General features: G+C 30.4%; 1 protein-coding gene across 1 annotated transcript in view; it reads right to left on the minus strand.

The window, feature by feature from the left end:
- LOC132756826 (leucine-rich repeat serine/threonine-protein kinase 2-like) overlaps positions 1-22,856 on the minus strand; it is a 60,798-nt gene that overhangs the window by 13,364 nt on the left and 24,578 nt on the right. Inside the window, exons 27-62 of the mRNA XM_060747967.1 lie at positions 22,250-22,416; positions 21,604-21,714; positions 21,193-21,323; positions 20,606-20,757; positions 20,055-20,178; positions 19,769-19,880; positions 19,395-19,466; positions 18,942-19,052; positions 18,671-18,766; positions 18,084-18,226; positions 17,672-17,825; positions 16,938-17,064; positions 16,595-16,660; positions 16,047-16,143; positions 15,644-15,698; positions 15,144-15,272; positions 14,582-14,740; positions 14,157-14,257; positions 13,842-13,933; positions 13,443-13,543; positions 12,952-13,023; positions 12,502-12,593; positions 9,415-9,542; positions 8,956-9,059; positions 8,642-8,715; positions 8,372-8,435; positions 7,942-8,007; positions 7,267-7,428; positions 6,842-6,940; positions 6,370-6,495; positions 5,988-6,092; positions 5,415-5,627; positions 5,064-5,174; positions 2,937-3,109; positions 2,405-2,483; positions 1,375-1,544 (exon numbers count right to left, since the gene is read on the minus strand). Of these exons, the coding sequence (XP_060603950.1) occupies positions 1,375-1,544; positions 2,405-2,483; positions 2,937-3,109; positions 5,064-5,174; positions 5,415-5,627; positions 5,988-6,092; positions 6,370-6,495; positions 6,842-6,940; positions 7,267-7,428; positions 7,942-8,007; positions 8,372-8,435; positions 8,642-8,715; positions 8,956-9,059; positions 9,415-9,542; positions 12,502-12,593; positions 12,952-13,023; positions 13,443-13,543; positions 13,842-13,933; positions 14,157-14,257; positions 14,582-14,740; positions 15,144-15,272; positions 15,644-15,698; positions 16,047-16,143; positions 16,595-16,660; positions 16,938-17,064; positions 17,672-17,825; positions 18,084-18,226; positions 18,671-18,766; positions 18,942-19,052; positions 19,395-19,466; positions 19,769-19,880; positions 20,055-20,178; positions 20,606-20,757; positions 21,193-21,323; positions 21,604-21,714; positions 22,250-22,416 (4,138 nt within the window). The remainder of the gene's footprint in view (positions 1-1,374; positions 1,545-2,404; positions 2,484-2,936; positions 3,110-5,063; positions 5,175-5,414; positions 5,628-5,987; positions 6,093-6,369; positions 6,496-6,841; positions 6,941-7,266; positions 7,429-7,941; positions 8,008-8,371; positions 8,436-8,641; positions 8,716-8,955; positions 9,060-9,414; positions 9,543-12,501; positions 12,594-12,951; positions 13,024-13,442; positions 13,544-13,841; positions 13,934-14,156; positions 14,258-14,581; positions 14,741-15,143; positions 15,273-15,643; positions 15,699-16,046; positions 16,144-16,594; positions 16,661-16,937; positions 17,065-17,671; positions 17,826-18,083; positions 18,227-18,670; positions 18,767-18,941; positions 19,053-19,394; positions 19,467-19,768; positions 19,881-20,054; positions 20,179-20,605; positions 20,758-21,192; positions 21,324-21,603; positions 21,715-22,249; positions 22,417-22,856) is intronic.

Genomic DNA, 22,856 nt, shown 5'->3' on the forward strand with positions numbered 1-22,856 from the left:
AATAATAAAAACTGATAGAAATATACAAAAGTGCACAAAACAATTAGGAACAGACAATGCCACCAGCGTCACTTAAAAAAGTGCAAAAAAGTCCTGGAAGTAAAATGATTTCAGTTGTCTTTTGAAAATTTCAACAGATTCACATTTTCTCATATTAATAGGTAGTTCATTCCACAATTTTGGTCCTATCGTGCTAAAAGCTCTGTCAGAAAAAGTCCTCTTCTTATTAAAAGGAACAACATAACAACCAACAGAGGATTCAGATGATCTTAAGGTTCGTTTTGACACTTGATGAGACAAAAGCTCTATTAAATATGATGGTGCGTTTCCTACCGAACAGTTATACATGTATGTCAGTATCATGAAACTGATTCGCGCTTTAATCGGAAGCCAGTGCAGATCGAATAATGCCTGTTTAGAACTATCATACTTGGAACGACCTAACACCAGTTTGGCACACATATTTTGAATACGTTGAAATTTGGCTAATTCCTTTTGAGATATGCCGTATAGAATGATGTTGCAATAATCTAAATGGCATATTACTAAAGATAAAACAAGTGTTTCAGCGGCTCCCTTTGTCAGATACTTTCGAATGCTCCTGATCTTGAAATAGTTTAACATAGCAGTTCTACACTTTCTTTTAATGTGATCTTTGAAATTCAGAGACTCATCCAAAAAAGCACCAAGATACCGTATACAATGTTGTGATTCAATAACATTACCACATATATTGATTTCTTTGGTGTTACACTTATTCAGCTGTGGACGACTTCCGAAAAGAATAAACTCTGTCTTTGAATTGTTCATTTTTAACTTGTTGCTGTTCATCCAATCATTTATATGCACTGCACTGTCTGGAGGTCCTGAATTGCGCTTGCTTCTGCAGTAGGTGATGGTTTAAAACGTTTATTTGCAACGTGGTCGTCGGCAAATCCGTGCACGGAAATGGAGGGAGGTACAATGTCAAAGATAGTTCCTGCGTACGTCAAGTAGAGCCAAGGGCCCAAACAGCTTCCCTGGGGGACACTACAGTCAAGTTCCCGTTCTGATGACACATTCGAGTTAACACTCACTCGACAGCTACGCGGCCTCAAATATGAATCTATCCATTCCAGCGCAGATCCAAAGACGCCATATTGACTTTCAAGAACATTTGGTGCAAATGGAAGCCATAGTTATGTAACTTACTTGCCAAGATCATATACTTTGTATGGATAAGTAAGTGTGTAAATTATGAAGCCATTTGTACAGGTAGAACTTGGGAAAAATCCAACTTGCCATTCTAGGTTAACCTCGTACGGACAGACGGACGGACGGTTCAATTACTATATGCCAGGGGGCATAAAAACTTTGTCAAAATTAGTTCATTACTTTGTCTCTGCAGTTTCTATTTCCTTGTCCCACTCGATAATTCTACTAATATTTAAGGCAATTATTCTTGTGCCACAAGAGAGGAAAATTCTTTGTCGAAGTTTTGTCATACAAAGAACCGGCTCTTGCTCTTTTCCTGGGTACAAACACACTGGATCAGCATCATTATCCTAAGAGGAAATAAACCTTACAACATTGGTTAAAGTTAACAGAAGGCATTCAGATCTTAACAAAACTAAAATACTGTAAAAATTAACAGCTTTACATTATTTTGAGGTGAAGAATCCTTCACAAAAAGTCAAAAGCAAATAAAATGTTTTGTTGATATGTATAAGTTTGTCTCTGTTTAAACGAAATATATTTTAACTTGCTTAGTCAAAGCGATACTGTTACTAATAGTGGTAATTAAGCAGTTTTGATAAAAAAATGATGTTTTGTTTGGTCACAAACTGTTAGTTCATGAAACTGTATTTCTTGTACCAATTAGAAGTCAGTACTGTAATAAGCGTTCATCTAGCTGAATTTTTCAGTCAGTATGTTATTGCTATAAAAGATTTATTTGTTTGAATAACAATTTCTATAAACATGCATATTTAAATACATTTAAAATACGTTTAAGAAGTGGCTCCTTGTGTTGGAGCATTATAGGCCCGGAGAACGTGCTGTTGTAAGATGCATAATTTTAAAATAAGACGATCTCAAGGAGATTAAAGGTACTGTTAACTTTTCTACTTCCTGATTCTAAGTGGGCATACGCTATGCATATTACAATGTTTATGATATTACGTAAGAAACTATCATTAATGTGTATGTAAATTTAAGTCAGCGATGTTTTATTCTCATATCCATTTTATTCTGGACAAAAATGCTAGACTTCATACGTACGCATATAGATGGACAGACAAGCAGAGCATAAAATGTATATCTAAATTCAGCTATTTCATATAAAGAACTTTTAGTACGGGCAAAATACCATATATAATAGGACCTAACTTATTTTTGTATGTATGATGAGAAATAAAATGTATACCTGAAGTAATTCCTGTACTTGAAATATTGCAAGTTTTCCATTGGCTAGACCAGCTAGTAAAACTTTGCCTTTGGCTTCACTGCTCAAATAATAACAATGTATTGATAGAGAGCTACTCTGATCTTTTATTTCAAAAAAGATTCAACCACAAAAAATAACATTTGTTCTTTTGTTAGGAGATATTTTGTTTTTCTGATAATCATATTGAAAAGACTATGGTCATGTAAGGATCTATACCTCTGGGCTTAACCGTTACCATTACTGTTCAGTAATTACTATGAAGTGACAATGCCTTACTTAGGAAAGGTGTCATTATTTTTTTTCTATTCATCAATAATTTAGAACCATTTTTTGCATTTTGCATATTTTATTATTTACAATCCAAAATGTTAACAAAACTGAATAAATTCATTTAATTTGTGGCATTCGAAAAATGAGGATACTAATTTTCAATTTACAATAGTTAAAAAGCACAATGTGTGTTTTATATTAAACATTGCAATAAAAACTGAAATATAAAATGTTAACTCACTTTTTATAGTGTTTCATACTCAGAACAGGCGCTTTCAGGTTTGCGGAAGAATTAAGGAGAGTGCAGTTACTTGTATCATATATCCAAACCTTGCCAGCCTGTGTGCCGAGAGCAAGGCGGTGGTCATCCAGAGGTTCCATACATAAAACACGACCGTATTTAAATAGTTGACCCTAAGACATGAAATAACAGATTATGTGAAGGAAATTTGTTACGAACACTTTGTGAAAAATATTTCTTTAAAAAAAAACGAGTAAAAAGTTTCAATAACTGTTATGATTAATATAAATTCCAACTAACAAAACCTGGAATCTTACATTATGTTCTTTTTGCTATGAATTATTGTGTTTGTTAAACATTAAATGAAAACATATCAGGGAAAAATAACATGATAAATATAGTCCTGAGACATGAAATAAATCATTTCTTAAGCGGGTTGTGCAGCAACCTATTATTATTGGTACATCTAACAAGAGCTGACACAGGAGACAGCGAAGCTCGAATAATAAAATACTGGACGCAGTAAGGAGGACAAAACTATGAAAGAAAAATCAATTATGTATAATTATGTATTAAGTTATAGTAAAAAAATAACATTTGTTAACATAAATTCCAAGATCAAGGGGAATAATTCTAGAAATAGTCATGCTAGAGTTATGGACCTTGCCACACAACATTTGTGTAATGATAAGAAATATATATTTGAAGTTTGAAAAAGATACCTTAAAAAGTAAAGAAGTTATTATATTTCTTAAAGAAAATCCTAAGTTCAAAGAGAGATAAATCTGTAAATATTGCTTCAAGAGTTATGAACATTGTCACATAAAATGTAATTGATGATAAGGAATAAGTATTTGAAGTTTGAGGTAGATACCTTTAAAAATAAAAAAGTTATAACAAAAAATAACATTTTTCTAGTAAAAAAAATCTAAGTTTATGGGGAGATAATTCTTGCAATATTGGTGCTAGAGTTATGAACCTTGTCACATAAGATGTGGATGATCATAACGTAAATATATTTGAAGTATGAAGTTGATCCCTTTAGAAATAAATAAGTAACAGTAAAAAATAATATTTTTCATGGAAAATTCTAAGTTCAAAGGGAGATAAATCTGAAAATATTGGTGCTAGAGTTATGAACCTTGTCACATAAGATGGGGATGATGATAACGTAAATATATTTGAAGTATGAGGTTGATCCCTTAAATGATAAAGAAGAAACCGTAAGAAATAGTATTTTTTGAGGAAAATTCTAAGTTCAAGGGGAGATAAATCTGAAAATATTGGTGCTAGAGTTATGAACCTTGTCACATAAGATGGGGATGATGATAAGGTACATATATTTGAAGTATGAGGTTGACCCTTAAGAAATAAAGAAGTAACAGTAAAAAATAGTATTTTTTAAGGAAAGTTCTAAGTTCAAGGGGAGATAAATCTGAAATTATTGGTGCTAGAGTTATGAACCTTGTCACATAAGATGTGGTTGATGATAAGGAACATATATTTGAAGTTTGAAGTTGATACCTTAAGAAATGACAAAGTTATAGTGAAAAATATTTTACTGCACAAAAACTTTAATCTAAAATCTGGACGCCGACGCCGACAGCTCTCCATATACTTCGTATAGTCGAGCTAAAAATAAGAAAATAAATTTAAGATCTTTACTACATAGGTCGTTTTGGTATGAAATTGTTTTGAAGAGAATTGGTCTATATTTGAAAGTCTGTAGTGAGTGTACTGTAATAATTAATTAAGTTTATAGTGCATACGTAAAAATTATATATACATGTAGATGGTGTTGGCAAGTATAGGATTCGAATCTACCTCTATTAGTATAGCAGACAATAAAATGTTCTAGCACAAAATATTATTTTTCACCATATAAATGTTAATTCTAATTCACTTTGAACTTTATCAACATTTCTTTTCATGGAATATTTCATAAGAATATCCAAATTATACATTTTTTTTTTGTGTTCATCAATATTTGAAATACTTGGTGAAAAATGTGCCCAATGTAGACCAATCCACTTTAAAACTAATCTTATCATTACGATGATAAATATTAAACCTTAAAATAATAATATATGAATTCCAGTGAATATTAATCATATGAAAAGAACATACTTTAGTTTCTGATGTAAGGTCACTGACATATCTATAGGACAGCTGAAACGTTTCCGAATCCCCACTCGCTATCCACAACCTCAAATCGTTCATCCCACCAAAGTCAATTTCCTGAAACATATACATGTATTTGATCTTTCACGCGAATAATGAACCTTTTTCCTCTTAACATGAATAAGTTTAAGTCCAAATTGTATATAATATAGTGTTTTTAGTAACATAAGAAAAAATGATTAGACCTTTTTGAAATGACATGTCAAGACGTAGATATTTATTTAGTATTCAAAGACACTTTAATTAACTGTTCAATATTCACAATGACATGCAGGTACTATTTGTGACAATTAATACCTCGACACACAAACACTCGACAGTAGTTGATCTTGACACGGGGATGTGTCTCTTTAAACAAAGAACCTCAGGTCTTCTAAGGGCCTCCCACACTTGCTCGGCATCTGGTCTGTCGGCAGGTTCATAACACAGACAACTCATTGTTATTGTTGTCATATCTGGCCATATTACTGGTGATACTCTATCACTATCCGGTTGTGGCATTGTTACTCCCTAAATCAACATGTGTTACAATAAATAGTTTCATTTCAATAAAAAAAGTTCCAGGTATCTATTTTTTTAAAATTCAAATTATTTGCAAACAAATAGAAAAAAAACTATCTAATAATATTTTTTAATGCTTAAAAGAAGGGCAACAATGTTACAAGCTGGCTGCAGCATATTGTTGCTTCATAAAAATTATAAATAGTAAAGTTTGTATACTATTTTTAATTAAACATGATAATGTCAGAGTAAGTCGTAAGATGTCAGATGTATGAGAATAATAATTATGTTTGATAATGCTGAAAATATAAGATATTTCTGTATTCTATTCGTACAAACAAAGAAAGAACTAGAACTTAAAAAACTGACCTCTGCAATGGCTCTATCTATTTCTCCTCTGGAGTCCATGTAGTCAAACGGATGTTTATTCGTCATCATAACGTACATGGTTAACCCGTAAGAGAAAATATCAGCCTACATTAATACAATTAAAATCATTAAATCTAAAACAATGTGCAAAGCCATTACAAGGAAACAACAGTTAAGTAAATGCAAGAAAAGATGTATTATATAATCTATTCAATATTTTTACAGCTTTCTTTTATTCTGTAAAACGACGTACTTTTGGATTCTTTTTTAACTTCATTCACTGTTCTACACAAAAAGCTGAATCTCCTTTTTAAAAAAAAGATTTTCTGGCGTGTCCCTCTTCTGATTTTTGTCAAATATTTTTCAGTTATAGTTATTTTACCTTGAATGAGTAGTTCTCTTTACGTATTACTTCCGGTGCCCTATATGCTGGCGTTCCTTCCTGTGACATTTGACCTTGCAGGGTTGTAACTCTTGCTATGCCATAATCTGAGATCTTTGCATTTATCTGTAAAAATATTCTTGTAATCAGTACTTGGAAATTTCAAATATCAAATATGAGTAAAACTTATCGCAGAAACAAGACGACCTTAAAAAAATATCTACAGATGACGACCGAATAGAAATATAATATCTACAGCCATTAATAATTACAATTCTATGGTCAGTAAAAAAACATGTATGCATTAATTCGAAATATGTGGAAGTTTATCACAAATATAGATAATATTTGGTACGTGCACCTGAACATAGATCTGTATTACAATTATGAGCCTTACAAATTTGTTAAACTTAAATAATTCGAGATGAGTTTGTAAGAAAAAGATTCTAAATCAATTTTTAACTTATCTTACCGTAGCGTCTAATGACGTACTAAAGACAAGAACATTTTCTGGTTTCATGTCTCTAAAGATGATCATTATGCTATGCAGATACATCAATCCCTCTGCCACCTTAAATTGTTTGTTTTAGTATAAACATATATAAATTTTGTTTTGTAACAAGACATAAACGATTAATCAAAGAAATAAGATGTTGTAACAATTTGATACACATGCATTTATGGTCCTCCCTCAATACTTCTACATTTAGATATCTCATTTTGAAAAAAAAAGAAAATTAAAACTCACCAAAAATGTGTGTTATTATTCAGTGAATTTACTGCATCATAAAGCATATTTGTGGTTCCAGCAGTTTGAGAACAAATGTATTACTGAAAAGTGCATTCGAACTAAGTTTCCGCATATGTAAACAATTTATTTTAATTACTATGATCTACCTGCAATGCTATTCTGTGGTATAATGCCCGCTTATATGTTCTCTTTGCCAATGTTTTCAGCGTCCCATATGGTGCCAACTCCAACAAAATCACAGGAGGTCGGATACCGACAGCAACCATACAAACAACGCTTGGATGTTTCAAACATCGTATTATAGTAGCCTAGAGAGAAATTGAAATCTTAGCCTAGAGAGAAATTGAAAATCTTAGCCTAGAGAGAAATTGAAATATTTTCAGAGTTTTAATTACATATGCGCGTGAAGATAAAGTTAGTTTTGGGAAAATGTAAATATTGAAATAATAATTTAGAACAACAAAATTGTTTCATGGGAAGTTTTACTCACTAAATACATTAAAAGCATTATTATTCCTTTTGTAAAAATACCAGCATGGTATGAGGTAAAAGATTGAGAACTTTAGATATGAAGAACAAATTAAACACTTAAATACTATTGATACACATAGGGAAATGAAGAAATACACATGGATTAGAAAACAGAAGTATGAATAACAGAAAACATTAGGATTTCGGTGTACAGCTTAACATAATACATTAATGACATTACGAATAAAATTACAAGGACGAGTCGTTCTAGTCAGTATTGTATTACTATAATGCTCTAAAAACTCGTTACAATAGCAACAAATGGCAAATATTTGAGATGTTTTGCTTACCTCTTGTCTAAGCATTGTAAGTGCATGGACATCTGCCACCTCTTTGAACACTTTGGCTGCCACCTCCTGTAAAATAACAACATTTATGTGTTTACTCATTTCACATTAATAATGTTTGTTTTAATCATAATGTATTGTGCAATGTACCTCTTTCAAATAATATTTTACTCCATAATATTCTAGGGTTTCATATTAAGGATGGTATTTAAGATAGAATGCTTAAAGGGAAAATTTATAGTAATTATAATTTATTTTTCTTGTTTACAATAACAAACAAAAATCATAATTAAACAGCAAAATACTGCAATCATTGCACATACATGAAATACGAACAAACAAAAAAGGTATAATTAAAAAAAAGTATTTTTATGTTAAAATATTAATTGAACATCATACATTGAATCAAGACGAACTGAAATTTTGTACACACTTTGTTTTTATATATAGCTCTATAAACATCTCCAAAGCTTCCATCTCCAAGTTGCTTGTCTGAACTAAAGTATACAGATACACCTCAATATAAGAATGATATATTCACAAGAATAGTATGCAAACTTGTTGAAATTCATTTTTTGTAATGATTCCTATTTTAAATATCATGTTTCATGAAAATATGCAGTCAAAAGATTTACATTCAGAAATTTTACTCATAAATTATAAGATAACTAATGCTGCTGTGTAAACAAATACTCGTATGTACCTCTCCTCTAATACAAACTGACTGGTATTAAGCTTTAATTCCTCCTCCAAGTCGCCCAAAACAAGATCAGGGGCCTGCAAGATAAATCATTATATCATGACTACCAAAATTGATGTATTATATGAATACCAATCGTCTATGTGCTGACTTTATGTGTTACAATCATTTTAAATACATTTTCTAACTTACTTTGAACATAAATCGTAGCAACCGAAGAGAGATGCGAAACTGTTTAAACAAAGATAATGGCCAGAAAGGAGAAATACAAAGTGACTTGTCAGTATATGTAATTACTTATGTAATGATTAACCTACTATGTCTGTAATATCAACATCGCCATCATGCGTTGGGCAATAAACACTGTCTTGCTTCGAAGCAACTACTCTCAAATTTTGAATTGTAAACATCGTGGGACTACCTGAAAAACAGATGTAATAACTTAAATTGATAGTCCTAATAATTGTGAGGGTTTTGTATTGTATATGGAGTGTAAAATTTGTGGGTGTTTTTAATTAGAAAAAAATAAAATGAAATGAAAAGGCAGCAATGTTGCCAATAAATAAAAAAATGCTAAAATATTCCTTTAAATACGTTACTTAAAACTATAATATTAAATATAACATAATATATTTAATATAATATAATATATGACTGTTCTTTAAATTAAATATATCATTATTGTATCGACCAATCGATTATAATTACTATTAGCGATATTCAATACACTGACTTACAAGAATTATTACAATGAAACATTAAAGATTATTTCCTACTTTTACAGTGACTACATGGAGCAAGTATTTCCAGTACTTCCTGTCCCATCATGGGATCAATGCAGGTGAGACCCGGATACCATTCGTCAATCAGATTGTCAAGGCTGTCAACAATTTGTCCCAATAACCTAAATATAACATACACATTTTTAAATTAAATATTGCTGGTGTACTTTTTTTCTGAAACATTGATAACCATGAAAAAACATCAATGTTATAAGGTTTTATGTTAAAGGATTCCTTGCAATTTTGTATGTGAACATAAATATATTGTGTTGTATCATCGGTTTTGGGACGATGTTTTTGAGGACGATACTATGAGTCGATAACGCTACAGTGAGAGTCGTGTTTGAGTAAGTTACAATTAGTACATATTGGAGAGTTTTCTTCTTCTCCATCAATAGTAAATTGTGGTGTTCCTCAGGTAAGTATTTTAGGTCCATTGCTCTTTTTATGCTATGTAAATGATATGATCACCAGTATCGATTCTGAGTGTAAGCTTATTTTGTATGCTGATGACAGCACTATACTTTTTTCTCATCATGATCCTGATTTTATTTCACAGAAATTAGGTAAAGCTCTAGAATCTTGTTCAGATTGGCTAGTTGATAATAAACTGTCTCTCCACTTAGGAAAAACTGAATGTATGATTTTTGGTCCAAAGAAAAAACTTAAAAAGATTAATAATTTTAATATTATTTGTAATGGTCACACTATTGAATCTACTAAGACAGTCAAATATCTTGGTTTGAAAATTGAAAATCTTCTGTCTGGAGAAGAAATTGTTAATACAGTCATATCTAAAGTAAACACTAAACTTAAATTTTTGTACAGAAACAGTAAATGTCTATCATTTAACTGTAGAAAATTGCTTTGTTCTGCTTTAATCCAATGTCATTTTGACTATTCTTGTTCGTCCTGGTACGAAAGTTTAAATAAAAGTCTGAAAAAGAAACTGCAAGTAGCTCAAAACAAAGTCATAAGGTTTATAAAAGATTACCATCCAAGAACTAGTTTAACTCCTTCTGATTTTACAGATGTTAACATGTTAAATATTGAAAACAGAGTTAAACAACTGAGACTTAATCATATGCATAAGATTTTTTATAATAAGTGTCCAACTTATATGAAAACAAATTTTGTTCGGATGTCTGATATACACAACTACAACACTAGATCAAATAAGTTTAATTTTTCAATTCCTCTTTGTAATAAGACATGTAATAGCACCTTTTTCTATAATGGTATTAAAGATTGGAATAGTTTGCCAGATGATGTAAAATGTATATCAAATCCAACTTTATATAAAAATTCTGTTAAAAGCCATCTTGCTTCAATATGGGCTGCGCAACATCAAAGTGATTTTTTATATTACTAAGTGGCGACATAGGTTCGCCAAACTTTATTGTTTTTTAGTTATCTTATTTTTTCCTGTGCCTTTCTTTCTGTGATAATGCAAAACTACTGTGATTGAATAATTTGAAGGTTATCTCATTGTCTATTTTTATTTGAGGAATGAATGTCTCTCTGGTTTCATCTTGTTTCCATCTATTTGGTTAACAGGACCCCATTGGAAATAAGCACACCAGCTTAATGGGCTATCCTTGTAACCATAGATCACTATTTAACAAAACCTTTGTATTGAAATTTTATTGAAATTCTTTTATTTCTTTTATATCATGTTTATCAGTAACTTTAAACAATAATCTGTGATGATTATAATTCTGACTATTGTAGTCTTAACCTGAAATGTGATTTTATTAATTTATTTATTTGCTTCTTTTTTTAAATACACTTATCCAATGCCTCATCTGATCTCAGTCATTAACTAAATTTGTTTATTTATTATTAATATGAAATGATATTTTAATTTGGATAAACTGTTATTTTATATATATTTATTTATATATATATATCTTATTATGTAACTGTGATCTATGTTGTTGCTAAAATAAAATAAATAAATAAATAAATACGTTCTCGTGTTTAAGCGGTGCGGCACTGCCATTTGTAAATTTTGTAAAAGATTTGGCTGTAGATGTCTATAAAGTTTTTCCACTCACAGACTGTTACTATATATGATTTACGTTAATACATTGATATAATGTTTTGTACTTTGCTACTATTTGGTGAAATAAGTTTGTAGATTCGTACATTAAATTCTCGTAACAATTTATATAGAATTTCATGTGGAACCTTTTTTCAGTGAAGATGTATAAAGTTTATATTGTTTGACCTTAAGTAAAGTACGTTAATTTCTGAATTGCAAGTAAAGGTTTATGAACTAAATTACAAGTAGAACTTTGCTTCATTTGTGATGAATGTATGACTTTGATAGAAATTTACCTATAGTACTTAGTATTTTCTTTTTATATATTTTCAGCCTTTACCACACGCACACACACGTATAAAGATATTGAATAAAGCTGGTTAAACTGTCTGATAGTAATTGTGTTTTGTTTATTCACTTTTACGAGGCAGAACATATATAATGTATCATTATTACAAATTATTTCTACTCCTTTTGCACAAAATTCTTCCCCTAATTTTTGTTGTCAATAAGTGTCATATACATTTACCAATGACACTTCAAATTATTGAATGTAAAGATTGATTTGAAGTTTTTTGTTGGGTTTTTTGTCGAACCAACACAGGGGTTGGGTTTTTTGTCGAACCAACACAGGGGTTGGGTTTTTTGTCGAACCAACACAGTATTGGTCACATGGCGACTTTTCAGCTTTAATACTGGAGAAAGATCTCAGGTGTCCCTCTGTGCATTCATTCAGGCATAAACGGGCATCTGAGTAAAACCATCGACGTTCCGTAAGCTAACTGGGTAGCTTTCTGACATAAAAAAAACCCAAAGCCGTGAGGTGAGTGGCAAGTGGTTTGATGTCAACGACCTTAACTAATCGGTCACGGACGCCCAAAATAAATTTATCCAAATGTATTAATTCAGTATGATTGTTACTTCATTGTATTTAGCCAGTTACAAATACATATTTGATTGCATGCATCTCTGTCTTGGGCAATTAAATGCCCGAATTTTGAATTATATGAAAGGGTGCAATGTTACTATATTATCACCTTGAACCCTGGTGAAAAGATGGTACTGTTATATGAATGGAATCTGTTTGTTCAACTTCATCAGTAGACGAATCAAGTAGAAAGTATTCAGTCTGTAAATAAAGTGTTCGATCATACAGAAAAAAGTATAACATTTCAATTCCGAGAACATACAAAGTATAGCAACACGAAGATGTTTCTAGGAATCAACATAAACTTTTATTTTTGCTTTTGATTTTCAAACTGACATATCTGTGTTACAGAATTTGTAAGTTATTTCATTCACATTCCCAAGCAATTACGTGAAAAAACCCTACGAATAACCTTTTAAAATCATATGTGTTCATTTTTATTTTTGACAATAAGGCTTGCAAAAATAATCTCAAATGACCATTTTTACAATTGTAGAAAACAAATTCACCAATTCAGATCATATCAGTTAAGAAAGAGAAGATATAAATCAATGCATACCTCTGACCAGTATATATACACTCCTTTTCTCCAGCACACAGTTTTCTGTGGTTTACTGAGTTTCATGATGGACTAAATAACAAAAATATAATTGATTAGGGTTAAGTAAATTTCAAATTAATTGTATCAATCTGAAAATGTTCCTATAGTTATATAAAACAGAGACATTATGTAAGTTATGAAGGGCGAAATACTCAAACACGTGGTCGCTGAAACCTAATCACTTTCGCTGAAATAATTTCGATTATCATAATTATTCTTAGATCATGCAAAATTCAAAACAAATTTATCGAGCAGTTTTCAGTGTGCTATATGTTTATATGTATTCTTATCATACCCTCTGAGTAGGGCGAATCTTTACGAGGTAAATCGAAATGTTATTATTTACAATAATCCACGTCTCCAATAATCTACCTCAGGACTGATCAGCAACTTCATTTGGAGTGATTTCTATAAGCCATTAGATTTTCTTTATTGTGAAATTATTTTACCTGAAATCCTATATGCATTGTCATGGAGATCATTCGTGCAATCAAGCGGAACCATAATCCGATAGGTACATGTGGCATCCGGTAAATTCTACATATTTTTACTGAAAACAAACGTGCATTGTTGTGTTAAATAATCATAAATACAACAAAAATGAATTAAAATTATGATAGATGTAGGCGAATCATTTGTCTTACCACAGAAAGACATATTTCACGCATCCCCAACGTTCTTGTTCAATATATTTAAGGTATCATTTTATATAACATATATAAATCGAAACCTCGTACGTGATGTCTGCAGATTTCATTATAGTTAGTTAATAATTAAAAAATATTGTTTATTTTGATTTTTTTGATATGATTTGCCTTTGATATAACAAAAATAATATGGTAACTCACATAATCCAGGCGGGTGAATTACAGGCTTTGCTTTTGGAAGTTTTGAAGGTATAAGTAATTCTGTTTCAGAATGCGGAAGAGCAATCTCAAACCTAAAATAAACATTTTAAAACAAGATACATTTACGGTGTATAAATACATTACGTGATATTCACATCCCTACAAGCTGAAAATTTGATATCTTCAAATATTTAGATCAATTAAATGATTCTATCACGATTTCGTCAATTTTTTTTTCTGTTGAATTGATCAATTTTTAAATTAATATTAAATCTAAGGTTAAATAAATGCAACAAAATGTTACGCTGAACATACTTTTCCAAAAGTTTTATATACTGAGGAATTAGATATTGCGGAAATCGTGTTGATTTGGACTTTTCTTTAAATAATATATCTATATCTCTTTTCTTCAAAATCTGAAATAAAAATCAATGCATGAAAACAACTATAAGTATTAAGAACAATAAGTATTGTATACAAAATATTTGGTATTTTATACAAAAATTAAGCTATTGTATACAAAACTATAAGTATTGCATATTGTAAATATAAAATGAGTAAGAAGACATATTTTTGCAAATACATATAAGAAATTTGTTAAATAAAACAGGAATTTGAAACAGTTATAAAAATAAAATCTGTAGAAATAATATCATAAAAATAATTTGAGATTTTAAGAATAAGATTCGATAGTTTTTCAAGTATTAAAAATTAGTCAGAATAGTTAAAGTTGAATTTACCCCGTCTGTGTTTATAAAAGGGTTTATTTGTCTCACAGTGATGATTTGAGCCATCATTTGACATAGCCACCCCGGATCTATGAAATAATAATCTTTCAACCTCAGGGACGCATCGTCATAGTGCAACAAGACACCAGATTCGTGCAGGAATTTTACAGCCTGAACAAACAAGGTTGTCAGTATAGACATAACATTTTAACCCAAAAAATGTAAATCATATACATATACAATCAGACAAATTCTCCAACGTTTACAAAGAGCTAAAGATACAAAACAGACAAGCATTTATAAAAGCCGTAAATGTCTTTTAAGTCAATGATGAATATAATCAGTGATATTAAATTATAAGGATAATAATTATTTGACTGACACTTGTGTGAGATATAATGTAATACCCATTCTCTCTCATAAGAAAATCCATAATTGATAAGACAGTAAGACAAACTTTATTTATAGTTGGTTATGGTTAACATTACAAAACATAAGCTTCAAGCTTGTATCCGACATAATTGATATGCTATTAATTCGGAAGCAGCTGTAAATACATAAGCTGAATAATTACTTGTTGAAGTTCACTCTCGTCTAAATCAAGTTTCTTGTCATGAACTAATTCTAGAAGTTCTCTGTATTGTAAAACAGGGTATTTACATTCATCTGACTTCGCTCTCTCTGATAATAAGTCTGCTAATTGCTGAATATCAGAACATTAAAATTATGACAAATGTAACGTTTCCAGGGATATTTCTTAATTAGGTTGTATGTTATCTTGACAGTACAAGCTTTGTTAAATTCTTTACCCTACTGAAATTATTTAAAATATTTATGTAATAACTTTTCCCTTATTTGAATATGAAACAGTTCAATTAATGTTTAAGCTTTTAATATCAAAATGCAAAATAGAGTGTAGAGCCTGAGATGTACAGTATGACCAGGAACGCTCATGCTTGCCTGGCTCTTAACTAATGGAAAGGCTAAGTCCTGTTCGATTCAAACAGGTTAAGGGCTATTCTTTATTAAAACACTTTGTTTTCAGATACTTTTTTATAACGTGCAAATACTTACAACATAACTAGCTGGGATTTTCTCACCCATGACACGTTGTCCACGAATCTGAAACCTGTTAAATACATTAAAATTACATTCATTTTACAATCATAGCAAAAGTATGTGCTGACAACACATCTTTTAACAAGCGATAAACAGACCCCCGAAAAGGGATTGTTTTATTCTAGTTTGAATTGTCAATAAATTCCAAAATACAAAACTGTATGCAACGCTACGAGTACTAAAACGAACAATGAAATATTTTTATAAATATACGTTTGTAGGTTTGCTTTAATTATAAACCTGAAAGCGTTCTTGTTATAACGAGCACACATTATTCACTGATACTGTTGATCAATAGTTGAAATGCTTCTATGGCCTTGATAAAATCTATATAACAATATAACATGAAATAAATTACGTGTCAACCACTTTTTTGATGGCTTTTCGAAGGTCGTCCATATCTTCATTCTCGCATGACGCATCAACCAGGAAAACATGGTTTATGTCAGGAAAACCTGAATGAAAATAATTACAATTAATGTACTAAATATATAATGTCAAGTAGCATTAATTAAAAAATATTTACTGTTAATCTAAGTCAGTTAATCTGCAATACTCTTGAGAAGGTCGAATCATAGGGGGCCGGGGAAGTTAAATGCAACCCCTACTGCTTTCGATTATAGTAGGTGCATTTTGGTGTAAACATGTTTGTTATGGTGTTGTTAGAAAATACAGATGAACAAATTTATGCTTGGTCCATACGGCCTAAGTGAAGCTACATCCCTGAGTATTTTACATTGTAAATTTTTATCTAAAAGCATTATTTCATACTTTAAATTGTAATTGTACTTTTTTCATTAAAAACAACTAAATGATAAAACTATGAATGTATTTTTTCTCTTCAATAATTGCAACACACCTTTTGGTTGCAAAACTTACGTTTTGAAACACGTAAAAAAATCATACCTGGTTTAATGTTTATTTCCCTAAGCATATCTGTAACCTGTGTTATTCTTTTTTCTTTGTTTCCTTCTACAAATAATTAAACAAAACACAATAATTAAATAAAATAAATGCTTGAATATACGATACAAATAAATCATTAGAAAGGAAAATAAATTTCTTAACGTGTTGATATTATCCAAAGTTATAACGCTTTTATTCAAAGCAATGCTATAATTTAACTTTCAAATAACACAACGTTCAAGTATCATTAAAATGAATAACAATTTACGAAATTCTATATGTGCGATATTTTATAACGCGCAGTCAATTGTTGATAATGAGATTTCATTGCCAATAATCTTACCATCAAGATTGTCTAGATGAGTGCCAACAATAAAAACAGGACAACCTGGTGCTCGAGATCGAATGCTTCCTAACCAAGACTTCAAATTTTCACATTCACCAACACCTTTCCGTAAGTCAAATACTACCTGCAATCGATATATCGTTAAATTATTATATATACAAGTACGTTTTATTTCATGGTGCTATTGGTCTATTAATCCATAATTATAGTAATTGTTATCATAAATGTAATATTACATCCTGTCACATAATTAATATGAAGAAATCATTACATTTACTATTGTCAAGCTTCATAAAAAAACATGAACATGAGCTAGTACTGAAGGGCCAAAAAAAGTGGCCGGCGATACAAGCTTAATCTCTACGCTTCAAAATCTAATATATATCATTTAACAAAAACTCTTGCAGAATTCTTGGATTCAATATCGTTCAAGCAAAATAAACTCTGAGTATACATATAATTGACAGAATCTTACAGATTGCATAACTTTCTTTCATAAGACTTTTACAAAATTGTTAAAAATTTTGTTGACATCTTTTAAAATATTAGAGATATTTAAGTGTAATAATAAAAGACAAAAGAAACTTAGGAAATATCATGGACGCATATTTTGCTGAAAATGCAATGTTCATTAAAGCCGTGGTTATAAATTTCAATGAAAATATATTATTCATTAATTGTTCGGATCCATATCTTGCACTGAATGTTAGATTTATCTATGACATGCTTACCAAATAAACTGCTCTATTTGAGAGATAACAGTTATGAGTACTGTAGAAATCTTCTTGACCAGCAAAATCCCAAGTATTCAATGTTACATGTACTTTTCTGGCATTAAAGAGTCTAATACCATCATCACTCACTCGCCTGTCAAACATTGTGTACCTGTATCCATGACAACAAATATTTATATCATGATCGTTACAATCAGCGCAGATATAACAAGCAACAACTGCTGGCAACCTTTGATACTCTTTTAAAAATATGGTGCAATATGAAAAACATAATTTGATATTCATGTATTTTCTCCTTTCTGCATCACTTGTCGGGAAAATAATTGGACACAAAACTTTAACATCTTACTACTAATTACTGCGTAATGTATGATGTTCATCAAAATATGTAACTAGAATAAATACGTACACCCAGTCCTTCACAACAACACCGACAGTTGGTCTGTTTTCCTTCTTTTTAACCTTTTCTTTCATAAGTGTCTTAAGCAAAGTTGTCTTTCCTCTCCCACCATATCCAACAACCATTAGTTTCATACGATAATAACGCTGTGCCTGCACGGAGATATGTATTTTCATTAGGTTAAATTCATTTTAAACAAAATTATATGATATACATTCTATTGGTTTATTTGCTTGACAATTAACATTCAGTTGAAGTTCTAGAAATGGAAAGTTTAGAAACAGTACAATATGAGGAAGAGCATTATTAATGCAACAGCGATTAGTAAATGAATAAAAGTACAAAATAGAATGGGCCATTGTGCTCACTTCTTCTTGGTGCAATAACATAAACGTTGTTTAACGCTACAACAAGCTTGCTAACGTATTTACTACATGAGTAATCACATACATCAAACTTTAATTTAAACTGAATAATAAACTTTAACATATAGAAAGCAAGCCGCACATATTTATTGTCTCCATGTCTTTATTGACAGGAAACGTTAATAAGAGATTGAAGTCATTCTGTTATAAGATTCAACAAATAAAGTATACCTTCTTTAATCTGTTATGGAGGTAACTAATGATATCCTTGACCCTCCGTGCTGTGATAACTCTACTCATATCCAAATCTAGTCCATCTATTGGCATCTGTATAACAAAGTTAAATACACCAGTATTTTTAACAATGTTTACTATATGAAGCGAAATGGCTTAACCGTTACAAGTTATTATAAGAACTGCATTAACCAATATATAACGGCTTAAAATATCTTTGAAATTGAAACGAGTTTGAAGTTTTTGTGCCGAAATGTTTAAACATTACCTCGTATATTTTTGAGCATCTGCCGAGTTCATCCGGAAGTGATGTGATATCTTTATTATGGCTAAAATCTAGTGACGTCAGAGACGTGAACTGTCCAATTTCCTTCGGTAACTGAGAACAAAAAAAAAACAATTAGTATTTAGATATATAAATATCAACACAGTACTGGGTAAAAAGTCTAGTGGTTGTTTTATATAGTTTTGACCTCTAAACTCGTTGGAGAAATCAAAATAAAGATAAATAGTATACCTTAAGAATGTACAAAACAACAAAACTGGAAATGTTACAGGCTGGGTTTGATTGAGCTTTTTCATGGAAGTACTAGAAAGTGCAAGTAACCGTCCACTCCCCAGTACCACCTTAAGCAAAAAATGAAAATGGTGATATTACTTCTGCATACCTATGTTGAATAATGTAGAATATGCAACTTATCATAAAAAATGGTTTATTTACCAATTTGAGCTTATTGTGGGAAACGTGTAGTTTTTCTAACTTTGACCATGGCTTTGGATTTTCTAGATTTAGCTGAAAATAAACAAAGCATTAGATGCCATATACAATCATATTTGTAAAAAATGTTCATTTTAAAACTTTTCATTATATTACATATTCAAAAAGTAAAATTTTACAACAAAAGATGGAGATACGTTATGATATTTTGCATGACAAATATTAAATATTACTTTCAAAAGTTTAATATTTGAGAATTATCAAAGTGAAAAATTTGGAGCAGGCATTATACTGACTTACTACCGTTTTCATTTTCATACACACAATGATTATTAATCAACATAGTAAGTTAAATATTATATATATCATAAAGTCACCTTGGTTATGTTATTTTTTGATGCTATAAAATCTTTCATGGTTTGTGTTTTCCAGATTGACAATGATGGAAAGCCTGCCAACTGATTCTCACTGATATCTATTGACCTTAGACTGCAAAAAAGCAAAAAATGAAGCTAAAACATATGTCATCAAAAGCAAATATACCATTTTAAAGTAGCAATAAATATAAGAGTTAAAGGCATCTTTGCCCAATTCAACACATTATCAAATGACTTCTTGTATAATATACCTGTGCAAAAAAAAGAGCATTTGTGCACTACTGACCTTGGCAGTTCAAGAATAAATCTAGGTATATAGAAAGGCTCCTTTTCCACGAGGTGATTGTGACGTACTTTGAGCTTTGCTAAATTTATAAGCTTTTCTGCATTTTTCTCATCAGGTAAACGTGCTGTAATATTAAACAAATTACCATTAGATAGGAGTGTGATTATTATAAAGCAAATATAAGTTGTATAAATGTGTTCAAATATTCGTTACCTTGTCATGATAAACGTTAATGGAATAAACCGTACGCATTGAAATGCTATTTCAGGGTACTGGTGTATTAGAAAGATTTCATTTCCAAAACGAAAATGAATATAACGTGAAATGAATTATGTTTTACCTACCGTCTTAAATGATATATTATTACACTAATACTTTCACCAAAAAAAAAAAAAAGACGATTGTAATTTTAAGAATGTAAAAAAAATACTTTGACACGTCAGTTATGCTTGCCGCACATGAACGTCCATTGCCGAGATTAAACACAGCCAAAATAACGGTAAAACTGATACAATACATATAAAAGTCACACTGGCAGTTATTGGACTTACTTAAAAGATTATATGAGAGATCTAATGTTTCCAGTTTTGTGCAGGTAAGAAGGAACTCATCTGGTACACAGTCAATCTGATTATATGACAGGTCTAGTGTTTGTAGCATCTGTAAACCAATGGAATTTTCCGGCAACGCTATGAGATCATTACTGCAGAGATAAAGGGATATTAAGGTAATTATATTTTTTGAATGTAAAACACACATTTTGCGTCCATTATTAGTTCATTTACCTTCTTTTACTTTAACATTATTAGTCATTTAAGACAGACTGTTATCGAAGCGCATCTTGGCAATATTTGAAATTTGCATTTTCTATATAAAATATTTCTAATAGAGTTTGTTCATGAGTTGGTTTCATTAATAATGTTGTTTTACTTCCATAAACGACCTTCATAAATCTTAACGCCCTTCCTTCCAGACATTACATGACATATTTGTCATCCTAAAAGAAGCCATTCAATCACTTTAAATAGTATCAAATGCTGTATCACGCAAAAAATAGAGAAAATTTCAGGGAAAATGCGGAGTTATGATATTTGCTCTTAGTGTAGTTCATGATATGGTTAATGTGACAAATACTTACTGAGATAAACAAAGGTCCTGGACGTTATGTAAGTAATTACCAATGCCTTCTGGAAGTTCTTTGATTTGATTCCGTGTCAGATCTAAACTCTTCAAGGACGTATTGAAATGCCTCAATGTCACCACTTTAATCTGTAAAAAAAATGAAATAAGAATATACATATTTACATGAAATTCTCTATCTAAATTCCATCTATTCTGATTGCCTTACTCTGGCTCTATAACTCTGATAAATTGCTAAAGGCTTGCTTGGTTTGAGATTGATCATGGACGGCAGTAGTTAATGCTGCCATTGTTCACACCCCTTAGCACCGACTGCATCAAAATTTAACATTTAATTGTTTTAATGTAATAAATTTACAGATCAGAGATGTAGATGGTATAGATTACCTTCCTAATACACTATGTTTACCTTGTTAACTCCAAGTCGTAGTTGTGCCAGTCTTTTACACTGTAGTAAAGTATCCGGAAACTCTTCAAGTTCATTATATGATGCATCCATTAGATGAAGAAGTGGTAAATTCTATAATCATATAAACATAACAGTTTGTGAATTATACTGAAATGGTAAGTATTATTTCTATATCAAATTAATACATATACGACAATAAGAATAATTCTTTACCAGTCTTAAAGTTTATTTAATTAAACAATGACGATATACACGGCATAAACAATCATCTCTATAACTCGTATTTTTAGAAAATGTATAACATAGTTCTATATATACGACAAAAACCCTCTTTCATGGTATTTTAGTAAATCTAATGTTACAATCACTATATATATATTACGAAATGAATAATTCTGTACCAGTATCAAGTAAGTTTAATGTCACAATAAGCTGCAATGAAAGAATAACAATCTTATACTTGAGATTGTTTGATCAAAATTTACAAAAAAAAATCATAATGAAATATAACAAAATATAAAAAAATGCAAGATAAAACAAGTTATCACAAGCAATATTGAAGTATAAAGTTTTATAATTGACATACATGTCAAGTACATGTATGAAATATTATAATACAATCTTGCTAGTGTAAGTTACAGCATACCTTCCACAAATCTTCAGGTAACTGAGATAACTTGTTAGAACGAAGGTCTAATGTATGTAGTTTAGCCAAACATTCGGTGAGGTTTTGAGACACTAGTGATGTTATATTCTGTACAAAGTTCTCAGATATGTCTAAATATAGCAGCGTTCTGAATTCAAGGGTACTTTCTGAAATGAAGTTTGATATCACTGACTCAAATTTTAGAAAAATAGTTGTTTTAAAATTTATATTGGACTCAAAAATCACACAATAGCCACTGAAATCAATAAAGACATCGACCAAAACGTCTTGCCGGTTAAATATCTTTGCCTGGCATTGCCTTGAAAGATACAATAAAATTAACATTAATTAAAAGATATATTTAGAACACCATGAAATACATTTGTAGCGCAACACTATTCATTATCCACATTAAAGGAATACTCAAATTAATGACAAAAATATTAAAATGATCTTATGTACTCAAATCATGCTAAATGACATTTTTAAAGTCCCAACATGAATTTTTGTATAAATTCTATATATTTTGGGTTTGATGCGTAAATATACATGTAGATATATATCTATATATATAAGTTGAACGAATGTATGCGCCGACATAATCATC

Source organism: Ruditapes philippinarum, unplaced genomic scaffold, assembly GCF_026571515.1.
Source record: "Ruditapes philippinarum isolate M1 unplaced genomic scaffold, ASM2657151v2 ctg598_1_1_1_1, whole genome shotgun sequence".
NCBI lineage: Eukaryota > Metazoa > Mollusca > Bivalvia > Venerida > Veneridae > Ruditapes > Ruditapes philippinarum.